Source organism: Mesocricetus auratus, unplaced genomic scaffold, assembly GCF_017639785.1.
Source record: "Mesocricetus auratus isolate SY011 unplaced genomic scaffold, BCM_Maur_2.0 Super-Scaffold_100011, whole genome shotgun sequence".
Taxonomy (NCBI): Eukaryota; Metazoa; Chordata; class Mammalia; order Rodentia; family Cricetidae; genus Mesocricetus; species Mesocricetus auratus.
Genome location: NW_024429195.1, coordinates 71,762,712 through 71,783,614, shown reverse-complemented (window position 1 = coordinate 71,783,614; position 20,903 = coordinate 71,762,712). Strand labels below are relative to the sequence as shown.

Genomic DNA, 20,903 nt, shown 5'->3' with positions numbered 1-20,903 from the left:
GCTCAAACTCAAAAGTCCAATTCTGTAATAAATGTTGAGACAGAGCTTTTGACAGGTTAGCTGCTCTTGTAAAATTCTCATATTGTACTAAGTGACACAAAGGCCAGGCAACTTTGTTCACATCCCAATTTGGCCATCTGCCACAATATATCCAATTGTTCCTGAACCAAATTAATCTGTTGGTTTACCAACATCAGGCCTCCTTGTATCTGAGAATTGGCAGTGGCCTGTTTATCTAGGACCATGGTCACAGTGGCCTATAGTTCATTAATGGTTTGAGTTGTCTGCACAGTGGCAGAAAGTGCAAGGGCCGAGGCGGTAACCGAAGCAGTAACCGCGGCGGTGGCTATCAGGCCCACAATAATAGCAGAGATCCCAAAAATCTCGCTTTTCCCTAAACAAACTCAAATTACTTGGCGCCTCAACAGGAGCTGGAATAAATCGAGGCATGCGCATTACCAAAGCAAAAGGGTGCTTAATAGCATCCCAGCATAATGCATAAAAACAATTCTAAGCAGAACAATTTATTTCTTTCTGATTCTTACCTAAGGTATCATTACTCACAACCCAAATAAAGGGCAGCTGAATAATTAGTTCTCTTAAAAGGGGTATACTTAACATTGGAGGAGGACCAATCAGATGATCCAGAGCTCTGTCCCTCACTCAGACTGTTGCCTAATGCCCCTTTCCAATCAAAAGTAATCTGTCCCTTCTCACTATCATAGGAGAAAGATCAGTACAGCTTCCATTAATTCAAAAGGATTAGCATTAGATCTTTCTGGATCCATATGAATAAAATTATCCTTTAATGAAGAAATCACAGTAAAGCACAAGCTTCCTACTAATGACAAGGTTCTCTCATCCTGAAAACTCTGTATCTGAGGATCTAAAGGCAAAAAGGCAAGCCCCAACTCTCTATTATTTGTGAAAAATCTAGGGAACACCTGGGCATTCTGCATCACTGGCATCGGTAGGGGAAGGTAGACATGATGGCCCACCGTAACTCTCCCATCATACTAGGAACCATCATCCCGAGTAGGAGAGTCTTCATCACCCACTTGGCCTCCATCCTTCTTATTCTGGAGTTGTGAAGGAGCTCTTCGAGTGAGTCTTTCAGGGATCCACAGGGGGTTTTCTTCCTCCTGTGGAAAAACACACACAGCTCCCCTGGATCTTATAAGAATAGGATCCGGGCCTTTCCAGAGATCAGTCAAGACATCTTTCCATTTTACCATTTCTTTTGGCCTATCAGGCTCTAAACTGTGGCGATCAGCCGCAGTGTGGCCTTGGGCATCACAGTTCAAGAAATTAAGGGTAAAAAGTGCCATGGATACAGCAACTCTTGGTACCGAGGGTAGAACATCCTCAATACTCCCCTTTTGTTTAATCAGATATGATTTGAGTGTACGATGGGCACGTTCCACAATGCCCTGTCCTTGAGGGTTATAAGGTAGGCCAGTTAGATGGGTAACATCCATTTGCCGACAAAACTGTCGGAATTTTTGAGAGGTATATGCTGGTCCATTGTCTGTTTTTAAAATTCTGGGTTTTCCCCAAGCACTCCAGGCCTCAAGGCAATGTTGAATCACATATGAGGCCTTTTCCCCTGTTAGGGGTGTGGCAAACATTACGCCAGAACAGGTGTCAACAGAAACATGAACATATTGAAGCCTTCCAAAAGAGGGAATATGAGTAACATCCATCTGCCACATCTGCAATGGTCTAATGCCACGTGGGTTTATTCCCATGTGGGGAGTAGGTAAGAATTCGCAGCAATTCTGGCATTGAGTAACAATTTCCCTAGCCTCTTTCCTGGATAGAGCAAAACGACGGCGCAAGGTCTCAGCCGTCACATGAAAGCGCTTATGGAATTCTTTTGCTGCTTGTGCATGGGTAGACAAGGCAGCGGCCACCAGCTTTGTAGCCTTGTCCGCTAAGTCATTCCCTAAGGACATGGGACCTGGGAGTCCAGAATGTGCTCGGACATGGGTAATGAAAACAGGAAATCTCCTATTTAACAAGGCAGCTTGTATCTTCTGAAAGATGTTAGCAACTCTGCTGGAGGATCTTATTATTCCAGCTATCTCAAGGAGATTAACTGCATTAACCACATAAGAGGAATCTGATACAATATTGAGGGGTCCTGGAAAAGCCTCAAGAACCTCCAGTACTATCAGACATTCTACAACTTGAGGTGAAGTTTCATTATATTGTTTAGATATAACCCTATCCTTGACCACATAAGCTCCCATACCAGTTTTTGATCCATCAGTGTACACCACAGTCCCATCTGGGAGTGGGTCTTTAGCTGTCACTTGTGGAAACACTATAGCCTGGTTTAGGGCAAACTGTAAAATTGGATGCTTTGGAAAATGATTATCAATTTGTCCTGAAAAGGAAGTAACTAAAACTGCCCAATCACTAGATGTGGCTGCCAAGGTCTGAACTTGTGCAGCAGTATAAGGCACAATCAAGGAATCAGGATCCCTGCCAAAATGTGTAACAGCTGCTTTTATTCCGCGAAGCGCGAGCTGTGCAACAGCATCAGGGTACCAGTCAATAATCTTAGCAGGGGAAGCATTTGGATGAATCCAAAGTAATGGTCCATGTTGCCACAGGACTGCAGTTGGCAATTGAGCTGTCTTAAAAACACACAGATTAAAAGGTAGTGACTCCTCAATTCGTTGTAATTGTGCTTCCTGTAAGGCCTCTTCCACCATCTGTAAGGCTCGGTGGGCGGCAGGGGTAAATTTTCTGGGTGAGGAGATATGAGGCTCACCCTCCAGGAGATCGAAGAGGGGTTTTAGATCAGCAGATGGAATTTTTAAAAAGGGCCTCAACCAATTTATATCTCCCAGAAGTTTCTGAAAATCATTTAATGTTTGTAAGTGGTCTTTGCGAATTTCTATTTTCTGAGGAACTATATTTTTGGGAGTAATCTTTGAGCCCAAAAAGAGGCCTGTATCTGCAATTTGAACCTTTTCTGAGGCAATCTCTAATCCCCACTGTTTTAATTCAGCCACCAGCATGGGAAAAGCCTTTTGTAAAACATCTAACTCTTTGTGACAAATAAGAATATCGTCCATATAATGGATAACGATTAAAGATGTAAATTGCTTCCTAATTGGCTCCAAAGCCTCCTGCACATATAGCTGACATATTGTTGGGCTATTGGCCATGCCTTGCGGCAGTACCTTCCACTGAAATCTCTTGTCTGGTTCCATATGATTAAGAGAAGGGATAGTGAAGGCAAACCTTGGTCTATCCCGTGGGTAAAGTGGAATAGAGAAGAAACAATCCTTAATATCTATAATAATAAGCTTCCAATCTTGAGGAAGTGCAGAAAGCAAAGGAAGGCCTCTTTGAACAGGGCCAAAAAGATGCATCTGATTGTTAATGGCCCGCAGGTCGTGGAGTAATCTCCACTTCCCAGATTTCTTCTTAATAACAAAAATTGGTGTATTCCATGGGGAGGTAGAAGGCTCTAGATGCCCCAGCCGTTCCTGTTCTTGCACTAATCTTGTGACAGCCTCTAATTTTTCAGAGGATAGAGGCCATTGAGAGACCCATAACGGCTCCTCTGTTTTCCATGGTATGGGTCGTGAAGCCTCAACGGCCCCTAAATAAAACCCAGTCCTTTTCTACCCCGATTTCCGTGTTGTGTAATGGGTTTTATTCTGCCTTGTTCTTGCCTACCCAAGCCTCTACCATTTGTATACCCCATCTTTGCCATAATGGCTGATGCCTGGGGGAGTATTCATTAGTTAGGGTCATGCCCATGGCTTGTAACACATCTCGTCCCCATAAATTTACAGGGAGTGGCAACACATAGGGGGTAAAACATCCCTGTTTGCCTTCAGCATCCCGCCAGGTTAAGGCTGAGGCACTGATGGCAGGAGAGGACTGGTATCCAAGACCTTGTAGAGAATGAGATGAAACAACAGTGGGCCAAGACTTCGGCCACCAATGGAGTGAAATAATGCTTTTGTCTGCTCCCGAATCCATTATCCCTTCAAATTCTTTTCCATTAATTAACAATTTTATTGTAGGTCTCTCATTTAGGGGTATAGCCAGATAGGCTGAATCACTTCCAGAAGATCCCATAGCCCTTTTTTGTAAAGTGTAGGTTTCTCCATCCCCGAGGGAGGGCAGCAACACCAGTTGTGCAATTCTATCTCCCTGCTTTATAGAAAATACACCCCGAGGGCTAGAACAGAGAACTTGAATCTCCTCTTTATGATATGGGTCAACAATCCCAGGATATATAATGAGTCCCTGTAAAGTTAAGGAGCCACGGCCCAGAATAAGCCCAATGGTGGCAGGGGGCAAAGGTCCAGGGGAATGGACTGGGACCGGTTGAACATTCATTTGGGGCATGAGTAAGAAGTCGGAGGCGGCACGCAAGTCCATTCCGGAGGTTCCTCGGAAACCTCTACTTCCTCTTGATTGCTTTTCTGAAATTGGTTCCCATATTTCTGAGGGCCCTGGGACCATGGGCCCCGTGACCCGTTTTTTGATTGGGGTACCTTGGATTCTTCAATAGGGGGCAGAAGCCTCCCTTTTACATCCCGGACTGACCTGCATTCGCTAGCCCTATGATAACCTTTACCACAACGATAGCAAAGCTTCGATTCTCTTGTTCTTTCAGGGGCTTGACAATCTTTCTTAAGGTGCCCCATTCTCCCACAATTAAAACAAGCTTTTCGATTAGATAAATCTCTATACCTGTGCGTTTGTAAAATGGCGGCAGCTAGTCCTGCATTGGTTAGGGGTCCCCCAGCTCCCTGCACACTCTGAGCCAATCTTGTAAACCTTTGCTTTTGCGAGGGCGATAGCCGCTCGACATTCCTGGGTTGCTTGTTCATAGACAAGTTGCTCAATCAGGGGCATAGCTTGTTCTGAATCACCAAAGATGCGACTGGCGGCCTCTGTCATTCTGGCCACAAAGTCTGAAAATGGCTCTTGGGGTCCTTGGACAATCTTTGTAAGGTGTCCACTGGACTCTCCCCTTTTTGTGAGGGCCTTCCATGCTTTAATAGCGGCGGCCGACACCTGACCATAGACGCCCCAGATGTAGTTGGTTTGATTAAGGGCATGTTGACCCTGACCTGTCAGCATTTCAAATGTCCACTGCCTCTGATTCTCATCTTCAGCCGTGGCATTAACTCTAGCTTGTGCCTGGGCTGCATCATACCAGAGAGCCTTCCATTCCATGTATTGTCCCATGTTGGGAAGCACTGCTTTCACTGTCGTTTGCCAGTCAGTGGGAGTCATGGCAAAATTAGCAAGCCTTTCCACCTGTAATGTGGTAAAGTTAGCATTGACCCCATAATTACGAACGGATTCGGCCAATTCTTTAATTTGATTGTAATCTACGGGGGTATGTACTCTTCCGCCTTCCACATTCTCGAATACTGGAAAAGCCATTTGTATTTTTCTCCGTTCCTCTAAAGGTAAAAAGGAGTCAGTACCAGTATTCAGCCGAAGCTCATATGGCGGAGGCGCTGAGGAGCGTGAGCCCGCCGGATTTATAGGCGGTGGCCTCACATTCATTTTTGTTTTCAGTGGCCGGTGTCTATCAGGGTGATATCTTTTTTCCTCATACCGTGCCACCTCCTCCTCTAGACCACCTTCTTCGCTAGAATCCAGAGTGTCAGAATCAGAATTATCTAGCTCCAAGGCTTCTAGCTCTACTGCAGGGTATAGACTAGATTCTGGCTTTTTCTTTTTCTTAGATTTGTTAAGGGGTGAATGATAACTCCCTTCTTTCTCTCCCCCTTTCTTAACTTCCTGGGGAGGGCCTTTTTTCTTAGACATGTCTTTTCTTTTGCGAGCTCCCATTCTCTCACTCCGTTCAGTTTCTGACATGCTATCCTGAACTTCCTCTAAGGTTCCCTGACTTTCTATTATAGCAGGGTGACAGGCCTCATCCTCCAAGCAGTTTTTAACTAGCTTCCAAATGGCTTTGGTACCTAAGCAGAGATCTCCTTCTGCATGCTTCCTGTCTAGTTCTTTACCTAGCTTGTTCCATGAGGCCACAGTGAGGGACCCGGAACAAGCATACCATGGTGCCACTCTATCTACCTCCTTCACAAAATTTTGAAGTGTTCGTGGTGCAATTTTAAGATCTCTTTGTTTTAGCACAGTCTGTAAGGCTGTAACCACTGACTGTGACGACCCCATCGCGCTGACAGCTTATCTAAAAAACGCGCTCAACTCCGTTACCAGACTGACAGCACCAGACTGACAGCACCAGACTGACAGCACCAGACTGACAGCGCCAGATGGACAGCGCCAGATGGACAGCGCCAGATGGACAGCGCCAGACGGACAGCGCCAGATGGACAGCGCCGTTCTGTCAGCACCAGCCACGATGAAGGAGAAGGACAAACAGGACTAGCACCAAAGCCTCCACTGACCCGTCCCACGGTGATGACAAACTAAGGCCAAAGTCGAGAAAAGGGTTGTTCAGGATAAAGCATACCTCTCTGAACCTACGTCCCTGCAGTTCTGAATCCGCCCCGTTTTCCGAGGGGTCTCCCGCGGCGCCGGCGATGTTGAAGAGTTCCCGGGTTTCGGCACCAGATGTCCCGCGCTACCGTCTCGCCAGCAAGAACGACGCAGAACACTCGGATCCTTCTGCAGTAAAGCTTTAATGCATCTTGAGAGATAGATGATCAGCTTCTTAGAGGGAGACCCCAAGCTAAGAAACCCAGCCCCTTATATAAGCCTAGGAGCTCCGAGTGAGATGTGTAGAGCCGGGATTGGTGGTTTGCACATCACCCCAGATGACGTCACGGGAGAGGCACAGTTTAAACGGTTAACTCCAACTGACAGCGACAGTTAACTCCAACTGACAGCGACAGTTAACTCCAACTGACAGCGACAGTTAACTCCAACTGACAGCGACAGTTAACTCCAACTGACAGCGACAGTTAACTCCAACTGACAGTGGATGTCAGCGCCATCTTCTAACGGCAATAGCGATAGCGAGGGCGGCTCCTCACACCCTTGGGCTCCTTTTTAACATTGGACATATTCCCAGAGCTGGCCTAACCTACATCACCCAGTTGCTGGCTGCTGTGGGCTGGCATCCCCCAGGGATGTCTGGTTGGGAAGCTCAATTTACAAATTCTTGGAACTGTCATATTAAACTGTTTCCTAAGGCTGCTAAGGAGTAACACGCCATTACCCTAGGGCTTTTATTGTCTTCAAATTTCAGAAGTCTTATAGGTGTTTCTGGTTGGCTGTGAATTTCAAATTCATTGCTAGACTCTCTCAATGATTAAAACCTGGTGAGCTTGAATAAACTGACCCTCAAGACAACTTGTATCTGTGGGACAACACATAATTTTGCCATCCCCCTCAGCCACCCCCACCCCCGCCCTGTGAGGATGATGAAAGTCTCTCCCTAAAGGTAATTTTGATTCACTGAAGTTTAAGTCTCATACTGGAAAATGCACTGAGAAAAATATAGCTGAAACTGGTCCAAAACTTCCTATGTTTCCCCAGGGTAGTGAAGACAGTTATTGTGGACTTGGCTCAAGGAGGGGTGGGAAGTCATGGCCTTTCAGACCAACATTCCCTGCAAGACAATAACCAGCTAGAGTAATAATTTACATATAAAGCCCCAAAATGAAGCCGAGGAAACATCTATAAACAGTATTTTCAAAGTTATCATTATGAGGTCAGGCTTTGGAGAAGATGTTTGGAAATGGAGAAATAAAAGACAATGTTTGGTCTTCACTTAAATCCACTAAAGACTTCTGTGGCACACGCTATTGGCTTTTTCCTGATTTTCAAGAGATTTCTAAATAGAACAAAAATGTCAAAGCCTCCTCTCTTCCTAAAGGAAGTCAGCAGAAGCTAAAATGCTGGGTCTCTGAGCCCGTGGGTTTCGAACCCTCTGAGGGGGTCCCATATCAGACATTTGCATTACGACTCTTAACAGTAGCATAATTACAGTTAGGAAGTAGCAATGAAATAATGTATGGTTGGGGTCACCACAGCATGAGGAACTGTATGACAGGACTGCAGCGTTAGGAAGGTTGGGAACAACCACTGGCCTAAAGAGTTACTGCCGAGGATCAGAATCCAAGTGGGTTGCCACAGTAATTGGTATCATGATAGTATCGTGTAAGGATGAAATAAGGTGATACTGTCCAGGACTGTGACAAAGACCTTGGCATTCTTTCTTCCCTGCTTTTCTCATTCCTTTCTTTCTCAATTTCTGTTTCTTTTTCAATCTGTTTTCCATAATAACCTTGTATCTTCTACTTTGTAGTTTATCTCTCTGGAGCCTGAGTCTCTGGAAGGTGCTTAGAATAACCTGTGAATGTCATCGAAATATCTAAAGTACAGTGCAGTTAGTGCAAGAATTATTGTCTTGCCAAGCCTCAAAGTGCACCCAGAAGGTTGAGATAGGAATATCATGAGTCGGAGACCAGCCTGGGTGGGATACATAGTGATACTCTGTCTCAAAAGATTATTTTCCATCATAAAGCTAAGCAGTTAACATCCACCAGAGATTATTTTGTCTTGCTGAATTCACTTGGTAAGCCAGTTATGCTATCTATGCTTAGAAACCTCCATACCTTTGAAATACTCTTTCTGGAATATTCTTTTTCCTGCTTCTGGTTTATTGAAACTTTTCTTATTGGTTAAAGCCCAACTCAAATGTGACATCTTCTGGTAGGCCACCTTTCAACTATATTCCCAGCCCTATTCATGAAACCTTTAAAGAAAATTGACATACAGAGTGGCCTTCCCAACCTCAGAGGATAGAGTGGAGGCTGGGACTGTCCCCTCTCTATGTCCTCACTGCTGCTTTCTGTGTGTATCTCCCTGGTGCCTTTACTTTTAAAGACATGTTTTGTGTGGAGAATAAAGAACCCAAATATTTTTATTTTGCCAGCTACATACTGAGAGTGGATTGACCATTTTCAGTGCTCACCTTTTGGTTATCACACAGAATGGTATAAATTAGATTATTTTCCCTTCTGGAAACAAAAGAAAAAAGAAAGAAAGAAAAATATAAGTAAATAAATAAATAAATATCAACACAGGTTTTTCTTGTGTTGTGTTCTTGTTTCAGGAAGTCAATTACTACTTTTTACCCCCTGATGTCAAAGGATTATTTTTCTGCTTTTAAGTATTAGTGAAAAAACAGTCTACGACAAATTTAAAGGAGTAAATAGGTCCTTAATTTCAAAATGCCTATCTATTGTTAGCAATTGAAATTACTTTTCAAGAGGCTAAAATCCACTTTCTGTATTTTTTCACCTCTCACCCCCCTTTATTTTGTGAATGTTTAGAAGATGAAATGAGGTTTGGGGAAACTAAAGTGGTCTCCCCAGATTTACAGAACTGGTCATACAATTCTGGGTTTGGAGAACTGGGGCTGGGAAAACACAACCTTTCCTCTGGCTTTTTATTTCGTCGCATTTTCTACTGGCTCATGAAGTTTCTAGAATATGTCTTCAAAATATCTCACACGTGGAATGAAGTATTGATTCATTTCTCAGCATGCGTTTTTTTTTCTCTCCTCTTGACTCAGGTTTCCTTTTGCTTTCATAGAAGAGAAGAGAAAATTGAACTATTAGAGTAGAATATTGGGATGAAAAAGACAATAGAGGACTATCACTCAAGACATCTCAGGGCTGGGGAGAGCTGCGCCACACCGCGCCTCAAAGATGGCGCCGGCTTCCGCATTCCACCATCCCGACGGTGAGTGCGCTCGGAAATAAACAACTCCTTATTTGGCCTGCTCCCATCCCGCCGGGGTCACGCCGTCATCATCAGATTGCTTATGCATTCTGATGAGCCTATGGCTTGCACACACATGGCTGCTCAGGGTTGGCTGGCCTCGGCTATTTAGGGAGCAGGAGGGGTTTTTCCCGTGGCTGCCTCTACATTGTTTCAAGGTTCCTAAATAAACCGCTGATGAGAAGGATTCCTGAGTCGCGTCTTCCTTGCAGGTCGAGGTGGTCGTGACAGTTGGTGGCCCGTACGGGGAATTCAGAACTCACGGCGGTCAGGGGGTGCACCGGTAAGTCCCCAGGTAAGGCGGGGATCCGCGAAAAGAGCGGGATTATTGTTCTCACCCATAGAGAAGGGGAGAACGGTCAGCAGAGCCGCGTCAAAGCGGACGGGAAAGCAAAGCAGCAGAGCCGCGTCAAAGCGGACGGGAAAGCTAAGCAGTAGAGCCGCTTCAAAGCGGACGGGATAAAACGAAAGTAGTAGAGCCGCGTCAAAGCAGACGGGACAAAAGGGAAAGTAGTAGAGCCGCGTCAAAGCGGACGGAGTAAAAGTAAAACAGAGGGTATTATTTTTCTTGGCCCTTTGGGTGGTATTCAATTTTATTTTTGGGTTTTCTTTTCACTGTTTGTTGCAAGGATTGTACTAGGGCAGGTCAGTCAGGGAATCAACCTTGCTAAAAACATGGGTAATTCAACATCCCACCCAATTTTTTTGGCGCTCAATGAGTTGCTGCATTCAAAAAACCTTAAACTTAAGAAAAGTACTTTGAAAAGATTCCTGACGGAGTGTGACACTGTGGCACCCTGGTTTGCCGTATCTGGCAGCTTGACACTCTCGTCATGGAAGAAATTAGACAAAGATTTAGATGTTACTGCGGAGCACGGTGTCCTTGCTCCTGGGGTTCAGCCCGTTTGGACGTTAGTTCGCGGGTGTCTTACTGATCAAAAATACATTAAAGCTATAAGGAACGGTCAGGCGGCCCTAGAACTTTTACAGGAGGAGAGGTCAGAGTCGGCTACCTCAGTTGAGGCTGCCTCTCCCATAGGTCATACCCCGGATCTAAAAATAAAACCAAAACAGAAGAAAGAAGAAAATAGATTATACCCTGGCCTGTCAGACTTGGAGGATATTAATAGTTCTGCCGCCCCTACCTCCACCAAAGAGTCTGAGTCAGAAGAGGAGCGGGAGGCCCCCCATAAAGCACCTTTACAGTCCGCCCGAAGATTGCTTACAAAATTACAGCTAGGAAGAAAGAAAGTTAGCCGACTTTACCCAAGGACTGACATAGTCCCTTCGGCTCCCCCTCCCTATCCAGAGGCTGTAGCTAATTCAGGAGGAGCTTGCTTCAACTCAAAAGTTTGGAGACAGGTTAGAACAGAGATGCCTCTGGCCTATCCAATCTTCCAGGACCCACAAGGGAACAGGTTTCATAAAATACTGGATTTTAAAATTGTAAAATCCTTGGCCGAGTCAGTCAGAACCTACGGGGTCACAGCATCCTTTACAGTTGCTCAGTTAGAGACCCTACATAGATTTGCCATGACACCGGCTGATTGGCGGAATCTTACAAAGACATGCTTGTCACCTGGTCAATATCTAGATTGGAAGGCCTATCTCAATGAATTTACAATTACTCAGAGCGCGGCTAATGCCGCGGCCGGAGGGCCTCAGGCTGTTTGGGATACAAAAATGCTCCTAGGCATGGGTCAATACGCCACTCAACAAAATGCTTATCCACCATTGGTGTATGACCAGATCAATCAGATTGCCATTAGGGCATGGAAGGCTCTCCCCAATAAAGGAAAAACGACTGGCAATTTGACAAAAATCTTACAAGGGCCATCTAAACCTTTTTCTGATTTTGTGGCCAAGTTGGTGGAGGCGGCAGAAAAAATCTTCGGTGATACTGATACTACCATGCCGCTAATAAAGCAACTTGTGTTTAAACAATGTACCAAAGAATACAGGGTGGCTATCATTCCACTTAGACATAAGAGACTTGAGAAATGGATGAGGGCCTACAGGGAAATAGGCGGCCCCCTAACTAATGAGGGACTTGCGGCCGCCGTCATCAAATTAAGCAGGGGAGGCGGCCACCCCGGAACTTGCTTCCATTGTGGTAAAGTGGGGCATATGAAGCGTAATTGCCCACAGAGAGACCAGCCAAGGAATAAGGATGCTTTAAACTTTAAAGGTGCTCAATGCACCATGCCAGGATTATGCCAAAAATGTAAAAAAGGGAGGCACTGGGCGAATGAGTGCAGGTCTGTTAGGGACATTAACGGTCATGTCATCCCATATATGTCAATGCCAAAAAACGGGAGACCGGGCCCCAAGCCTCAGGGCCCACAAATATATGGGGCCATGGAGAACTCAACAACAGAAAATCCCAATCTAAGGGAGACGAGCCCAAAACAGTGGCCAACCTTCCGACACCCCAAAAACCTCACAGGGCCACTGCAGGTGCCGCGGAACTGGACCTCTGTTCCGCCTCCGGACTCGTACTGACCCCTCAAATGGGGGTACAATTAATAGAATCAGACCTCCAAGGACCCTTAAACCCAGGCACAGTGGGTCTCCTCCTGGGAAGATCATCCACTATTTTAAAGGGTCTTAAGGTACATCCTGGGGTAATCGACCCTGACTATAATGGTACAATAAAGATAATGGTAGAGTCACCTAGAGGGGTAGTAGCTATCTCCCCGGGAGACAGGATTGCCCAACTTCTGCTTCTGCCCAGCCAACATAAGCTGTTTCCAGCACGGTCTAATGAAAGAGGAAAAGAATGTTGTGGCTCTACAGGAACAGATCTGACCTTTTTGTCCTTAAAATTAAATCAAAGACCAGTCCTAACACTTAATGTGGATGGAAAAAGGATTCTTGGCCTGCTAGACACGGGGGCAGACAAAAACATTATAGCAAAAAAGGACTGGCCATCGGGTTGGCCTATACAGGCCTCCTCTCAAACCTTACGGGGGCTAGGGTATGTTAAGGCTCCGGATGTAAGTGCTAGACACCTACAGTAAAAAGATGAGGAGGGTCATTCCGAAACTATGCAGCCCTATGTCCTGGATCTTCCCGTCTCCTTGCTCAATGATATGGGCTTTAAGCTAAGCAATAAATTTTCAGCCGCCTCTCAACAAATGATGAGGGACATGGGATGCCATCCAAGTTTCGGGCTAGGAAAACATTTACAAGGAAATAGGGGGCCCGTTCAAACACACCAGAGATACCTGAGGCAAGGGTTGGGTTTTTCCTAGGGGCCGCTGAGGGAGGTATTCCCATTACATGGAAGACGGAGGAGCCTATATGGGTTCCTCAGTGGCCACTTTCCTCCAAGAAATTAAATGCAGCAAAAACCTTAGTCGCTGAACAGCTTGCCTTGGGACACATAAAGCCATCCCTGTCACCATGGAATACGCCCATCTTTGTCATTAAAAAAAAAATCAGGAAAATGGCGCCTCTTACAGGACTTGAGAGCCATAAATAGCCAAATACAAGCAATGGGCCCTGTACAGCGAGGGCTGCCGTTACTTTCTGCCTTACCAGCGTCTTGGCATGTTATTGCAATAGATATAAAAGATTGTTTTTTCTCTATCCCTCTCCATATGGAGGATTGTAAACGATTTGCCTTTACTGTCCCATCTTTAAATCATGAAGAGCCCGATCAAAGATTTAAATGGGTTGTGTTGCCCCAGGAAATGGCCAATAGCCCCACTATGTGTCAGCTCTATGTAGGACAGACCATTGAGCCATTAAGAAGGGAATTCCCCATCCTAAGATGTTTTCATTATATGGATGATGTGCTGTTAGCTGCCAAGGAAAAAAAATTTTTAGAAAAGACATTTATTAGATTGATGTTTTTATTGAAAAATAAGGGACTGCTTGTGGCTCCCAAAAAGATTCAAAAAGGAAAAATGGTGAATTATTTGGGCACAAAGATTATCGGAGATCATATTATTCCACAAAAATTAGAGTTAAGAAAAGATAATTTAAAAACCTTAAATGATTTTCAAAAGTTACTAGGAAAAATAAAATGGATTAGGTGTTTTATTAAGTTCCCTAATTATGATTTAAAGCCCTTAAATGATCTCTTAAATGGAGATCTAGCCTTGGATTCCCCCAGACAGTTAACCCCTAAAGCAAGGCTCGCCCTACGTAGGGTGGAAGAGAGGCTACAAGATGCCTTCCTACAAAGATACAAGGAGGGACATCCCATCTTTGTATGTATACTTCCCACATATTATCAGCCTACGGGCTTGCTTTGGCAGGATGGACCTTTATGGTGGATTTATCCAAGCATATCCCCTACTAAATCTATTAAGTATTATCCCACCGTGGTGGCAAGATTGGCTCAAAATGACATCCAACAATGCTTACAACATTTTGGCATAACCCCAAAAGTGATCACTGTGCCCTACACCAATGATCAAATTCATGTCCTTTACACCACTATTGATGATTGGGCCATTTTAAGATGTGGGTTTAAAGGGGATATAGATAATCATTATCCAAAACATCCATTAATAGGATTTTTTAAGGAGCACCCGGTAGTCTTTCCAAAAATAACTTCCAATGCTCCAATCCCAGGTGCCCCCAATGTATTCACAGATGGCTCAAAAACAGGATGTGGTACCTATATGGTGGGCTCTTCGGAACCCGTTCAGATACAGTTTCAACCCGGCTCGCCCCAATTAGTAGAACTAGAGATTGTTGTTAAGGTTTTTGAAAATTGTTCTTTTGCCTTTAATCTTCTTTCAGATTCTGCCTATGTGGTTAATGCTATAAAGGTACTGGAAGCTGCCTGCCCTATTAGGTCCAGCAGTCCGGTCTACACCCTGTTTCAAAGGCTTCAAATTTTGATCTGGCACCAAAAATGTTGTTTTTTCATACAACATGTCAGAGCACATACGGGCCTCCCGGGCCCCATAAGTGAGGGCAATAATAAAGTTGATCAATGGACCAAAATGGAGTATATATTCCTTTGTTCCACCCTGGATAGAGCCAGAGATTTTCATAAAAATTTTCATGTAAATGCCAAAACCTTACAACAAAAGTTTCATCTCTCCCGGGCTGATGCACGACAAGTCATCTTAGATTGTACTCAATGTGCCGTCCATCATCATCCGCCCTGTCTCGGAGTCAATCCTAGAGGATTGCTCCCCTTAAAGGTTTGGCAAATGGATGTTACTCATGTTGCCAAATTTGACAGTCTAAAATATGTCCATGTATCTGTTGATACCTGCTCTAAAATTATCCATGCCACCCCTCTATCAGGCGAAAAGGCTTGCAATGTTGTCACCCATTGCCTGGAGGCTTGGGCAGCCTGGGGAAAACCCAGGCAGCTAAAAACTGATAATGGGCCGGCTTATACAGCTCAGTCCTTTGCCTCCTTTTGCAAACAAATGGAGGTTCAACTGCTTCATGGATTGCCATATAATCCACAAGGTCAGGACATAGTAAAACGTGCCCATCACACTCTAAAAAAATGTCTAAATAAACAAAAAGGGGGAATAGGCTATGGCCGCACCCCAAAAGAGAGGCTTTCTCTCGCCCTCTTTACTATAAATTTTTTAAATTTGGATGCTCAAGGTCGCTCTACAGCTGACAGACATCAAGAACCCCATGGTCCAAGCAAAGGCTTGGTAAAATGAAAGGACATCTTGACTGGCACATGGCATGGGCCTGATCCCGTGCTGACTTGGGCACGAGGTTCTGTTTGTGTTTTTCCACAGGACCAACAAGACCCCGTGTGGGTTCCAAAACGACTGGTGAGGAAGGCACAGACACCGCTGGATCCAAATGATACAAATGCCACTCAGGCCGCTCACCCCATGCTTTCCAATGATGATGATGATAACGACAATGGCGGTGGCGGAGCCTCGCTGGGGGATTCTATCGACCTTTCCAATGCTGATGCTGGTCCGCCATAATGCACAAGTTTTCCCTTGGTTGTTTAACCTGCCCTCCCTTCCTTTAGATACCCAGGCATCCCCTATAGGGAAAAACCGGACTTTTCCTGAAAAGAAAAGTTTATGTTTTACATTTTGACCAGCAGCTCCTGCATTAAGTTAGCCTGCCATACTGCAGGATGGTTTTTTCATAAAGATAAATATCAATCCGGACAGAGTCAAAGTTGTAATTCCACCACCTGCCGGACGCATCTTATCACAAATTACTCTACCAATGCGGCCTGGATTAATGGTTCATGGCCAGTAGTAGCAAAGAGGAGTAATGATACCCCTCCTACTCAACCAAGGTGGGCACCCCGATGCTGGGGCCACTTTGAGGGGGAGGCCTGGCCCTGGACAGGATGCCAGGCCGCACAAGTAAATTGGACAAATAAAGATAAACTATTCACCTTTTCCCCAGATATAGTAGGAAAGAATAAAGGTCTTTTAAATATCCCAGTCTTTGTGTTACCAGCGTACAGTTTAAAAATTATATACGTGCTGCTAATTTGTCTAAACTTTCCAGTTATCTTCTAGGTAATTGGTCAGGGAAATTTAAAAAAAAACTCGACCAACTACACACAGCCATAGTGACAGTAAACTCCACCCAAGTCGATTCCAGCATCACAAAAGGATTGTCCTCCTGGATCAGGGCCACCATGGATCACTTAAAGGAGTGGGCGGGGATAGGGTCCCTACTTGGCCTGATGGCCATAGCCTCCCTGGTATGCCTGTGGTGCTTCTGTAATGCTCAGTCTAATCAGCGCTATAATACAATGATGGTCATACAAGCATTCGCTACCATTAAAGAAGGTCAGTCCCCCTCAGCCTGGCTGGCTACCTTTAAAAACTAATTTTCTCCGGTCGGGGTGCAAGACTAAACACTACACGAGGGTTTGCTTGTAAGCAGTTAAGCTACCCTCGGAAGACAAGCCCAATTACAGAAAGGTTGTACCCAAGATCCTTCCCCTGGGAAAACAGGTACAGGATGGGTCAGGGTCACCACAAGCATAGAGTCTGTAGGTGTCACCTGTACATTATCCCAGCTTTACACACCAGGGATCGGGCCTCTATCTTCACCCACCTTTGTTATATAAAAACAAAAAGGGGGAACTGTGGAGAGCTGCGCCACACCGCGCCTCAAAGATGGCGCCGGCTTCCGCATTCCACCATCCCGACGGTGAGTGCGCTCGGAAATAAACAACTCCTTATTTGGCCTGCTCCCATCCCGCCGGGGTCACGCCGTCATCATCAGATTGCTTATGCATTCTGATGAGCCTATGGCTTGCACACACGTGGCTGCTCAGGGTTGGCTGGCCTCGGCTATTTAGGGAGCAGGAGGGGTTTTTCCCGTGGCTGCCTCTACGTTGTTTCAAGGTTCCTAAATAAACCGCTGATGAGAAGGATTCCTGAGTCGCGTCTTCCTTGCAGGTCGAGGTGGTCGTGACATAGCTCCATGTTCAAAGGCACTGGCTTCTCTTCCAGAGGACCTGGGTTTGATTCTCAGAACCCATATGGGGATTCACAACCCTCTGAAACTCAATTTCAGGGCATTCTGGGCCTTCTCCTGGCCTCTTCAGGCACCAGGCACACAGTGTACAAAGACATATATGCAAGCAAAGCACTAATATACATAAAATAATAATAATGTAAACATTAAAGAACTTTTTTTTGCCTAAAAACATCTGAACTATACTAGCTGGCTTTAAATTGTGTTTGATTATTACAGTAAGTTGGTTTTTGTAGAAACAAGTTATTCTTTATTCTTAAAAAATGCCATATATACTGGTTGTATGACATTAGTAGCAAAGGATACTTTTTTCATAAATGAAGATGATTCCTGGACTTTCAGTAGAAAGGGTCCCAAACTCACATGTTCTCATGTGAGTGAATTAAGAGAGTGAAGTGGGTTTGATGTTAGAGATAATGGTAATTTTCTTGGAGTGTGGAAGATTCCAGAACTCATATCCTACTTAAAGGTGGTCTGTGTTGTTCCCCCTCAGGGCTTCTAAGTGAGAATTTATGCCTCAGACAATGTGCAGAATCCTTCAACTGAAAGTTGGTGTTCACTTCAACATTTGGTATCTGGCCACCATAATATAAATCACCCTTGGCAGGGGCTGGGTTTTGCCTCAGATAATAGATGTCATTGAATAGTATAATTTAAATTTTTCATTTCCAAATCAGAAATGACACCAACACTCTAAGAACATGAGGGCATCCTATGAGAGACATAATTCTTCCACTGAAGCCTGGTTTCGGATGTCTAAAGGACATCAGTCACTTTGTAGTCAGCTGCACGGTGACTGTTAGAGACAGTTGCTATAGATATGAAGTGTTCTTCCTAAGGCGCATGGGTAGAAGGCACGGTGCCCATTTGGTGGAGCTGTTGAGAGGTCACTGAACACTGAGGGTTCTGACCTGATCAACGGGTTCATCCGTTGGGGGATCCGCAGTTTGATGGCACCTACCCGAAGGTAAAGTAGTGAGTGTGTCCTGGTTGGAGGAAGTAGGAGACAGGGACCATGCCTCTACCGATAAGAAAAATACGTCGTATCCCGGATCCCTTTCCTTTTGTCACTTGGCTTCCTGGCAGACATGAGGTGAGTAGCTATCTTTTACTACAGCCTTCTGCTATCATGTTTATAGCTTGTCACAGGTATCATAACAAAGGAGCCTGGTGACCACAGACTCAACTCTCTGAAGCTTTTTTCATTTCAGTTGCTTTCCTCAGGCATTGGTCATCATGTCACAAAACGAATGTAGGAGTAAGGGACACAAACATGTGAGGATGGGTTAAACACTGCTAATCTTTCACAGATGCTGCTAAATTCTATTTACTCTTTGACCCAGTCCCTTTAAAAATCAAATGGAACAGTGACACTGTCCAACACAGCTCCATGGGATACCTGTAGAATAATACCCAGGTACAGCTCAGCCGCAGGATCATAATGGATAACTGCCAATCCACACAGCTACTGCCATTTAGAAAAGAGTACAGATATGCTGATATAGGGCAGCTAAGTAGAAGCCCTGGTTATAGTACACTCTAAATAGCCCAGAATTTGGTGTTCAAAGGGAAGATGTCAAGGTAGCAGCATTAGCATGTCTTGGCGGATTGTTAGAACTATAAGATCTCAGCCCACCCCAGGTGGACTGAATCCAACTGCATTTTAATAGAATCTCCACACAAGTCATGTGAACTGCACAGTTAAACAAGCACCATCTTGGAAAACTGTGTCTTCCCTTGCCCCCTACCATATCTTGCGTTAGAAACACTTAAGGGATATTTTCTAACTTCTACTAGACTATTCATGTATTAAAGGAAGAGATTACTCTAGGGGAAAAATCCTACTTTTGTGCTTGACATCTTGGCCATAGTAAAAAGAAAATTGGTATGGAATAGAAATTAAAATTATCATAATAATGGTAATTAGGGCAGCCCACAGTGCCTGGGTGTTTTACATGTGCCTGAGGTGGGCTTATTCTACAAACCCTATTCTATTTACTCCTCAAAATAACATAGAAGGAGCAATCATTATATTTATGTGGTACATGGAGAGGTTGAAGAAGCAAAGTTAAGTAACTTGCGCAGACAGAAGGAAGAAAGAGTGGAGACCCAACTTATGCACCCGGCAGGCCTGTGTTCTAATTGGACAGACAGGCAGGTGTGGAAATAAAGGAGAACCTGGAAGAAAGTTGTTTCTAGCTGGGAGGTTGCTGTACTTCCAATGATTTGTAGGGCTCATGTCTCATTGTCTTCTGCATCTTGTCCTGGGGAAAAAGTCCTTCCTTTGCCGACATCAGGTACCTTCTGCTCAAGGTTCACCTGGACCAGAAGACACACTGTGTCTTGATATTGATCCACCTGCCTGAAGATGAAAGAGGTAACATTCTTTTGCTTCTGTCAGCCATCTTGCCTTTTCTTCTAAAGCAAAAGAAATTAATCAGCTGAATGGAGGAAAGATGATAAAAGTGTTGGAACAGGAAGAAAGGGAAGAAAATTTCACTCCATTTTTCAGATCTGTCTGAAGAGAGGCACAGGCACACTTAGTAACAATTTAATGAGACCACACGAGACAGCACTACTGTGGTGGTGATAGAAAATATATAATTATTATTAATACACATGTATAGCTAGAACTTAAAATACATCCTAGTGCCATCTGACAAGATAGGAGCAGAAGGAATTAACCATCCTCCTTGGGCACAGAGGTAAACACTGGGCTATGAATTGTGCTGGGGGATAAAAATGTGAGATGAAGAGCTTAATGAAACTAAGTTAGTGCAAGAGAAAGTGGGAGTGTCTTTTAATGAACACGCTTTGAGATAGTTTAAATTGCTCTTCAGTGGAGGCGAATTAGATTATTCATGAGTCACAAAGGAAGAAATGTCTCGGGCTGTATTTCCATCTTGTCTTAAGAACTGGCTGTTGAGTGTTACCAAGGTTCTTTTTTAAAAAAAACCAATACCTAACAATTAGCTTCAGGAGATACTTATTAAATATTTTACAAGCAAAAGGGAACTTGCATCCTATTCTCCCCCTGCAATAGGATGAGAAATACCATAATGGATGGAGTCATAGGTTTGAAGAGAGATCTGGCACCAGTGAGCCCTTTAACGGTCTACAAGGATGACACCAACTGGCAAGCTAAGCAATAGTGGAGAGGCTACCTTAAATGCCCATTCCTGACTACCTTATATGCCATCCTAGAACTTTCATTCAGTGACTGATGGAGGCAGAGGCAAACACTCACAGCTAAACACTGAACTGAACCCCTGGAACCCAGTGACAGAGAGAGAGGAGCGATGAGCAAATTGGCAAAGAATGGGCTGGCGAAACCAGCAGAGACAGCTAATCTGAACAAGGGGGAGCTCTTGGACCCCAGACTGACAGCTAGGAGGCCAGCATGGGACTGATCCAGACCCCCTGAGTGTGAGAGTCAGTGAGGAGGCCTGGGCAACCTATGGGACCCTGAGCAGTGGATCAGTGTTTATCCCTGGCATACAAACAGACATCGTGTGTCCATAACACAAAGAGTGATGCTCTCTTGGCCTGGACTCTTAGGGGAGTGCCTGGACCCTGCCCTGAGTGAAGTGACAGACTCTAGATATCCCCTATGTGGAAGGAAGTGGGGATAGAGTGGGAGGCTGGGGAGGATGGTGGTGGGGTGCGGGAGGAGGGGAGGGAGA

At 44.8% G+C, this 20,903-nt stretch overlaps 1 protein-coding gene and 1 pseudogene across 1 annotated transcript; one reads left to right on the top strand and one right to left on the bottom strand.

Annotated features, from left to right (window-relative positions):
• Window positions 1-4,385: 4,385 nt before the first annotated feature.
• On the bottom strand, window positions 4,386-5,460 carry LOC121143343 (annotated as a pseudogene).
• A 4,980-nt stretch (window positions 5,461-10,440) lies between these two features.
• LOC121143128 (igE-binding protein-like) lies at window positions 10,441-15,692 on the top strand. The gene is made up of 3 exons (XM_040754315.1): window positions 10,441-11,878; window positions 14,521-14,549; window positions 15,495-15,692. Exons 1-3 carry the CDS (start codon window positions 10,441-10,443, stop codon window positions 15,690-15,692), a joined length of 1,665 nt encoding a protein of 554 aa, XP_040610249.1.
• Window positions 15,693-20,903: the final 5,211 nt, after the last annotated feature.

What these genes read in the sequence shown, in the direction of transcription:
- LOC121143128 (XM_040754315.1), top strand. Translation starts at nt 10,441, where the DNA reads ATGGGTAATTCAACATCCCACCCAATTTTTTTGGCGCTCAATGAGTTG. An exon ending in CGGAACTTGCTTCCATTGTG is followed by an intron (nt 11,879 to 14,520) that starts GTAAAGTGGGGC and finishes ATCTTCTTTCAG; the next exon opens with ATTCTGCCTATGTGGTTAAT. An exon ending in ATGTGGTTAATGCTATAAAG is followed by an intron (nt 14,550 to 15,494) that starts GTACTGGAAGCT and finishes GTTTTTCCACAG; the next exon opens with GACCAACAAGACCCCGTGTG.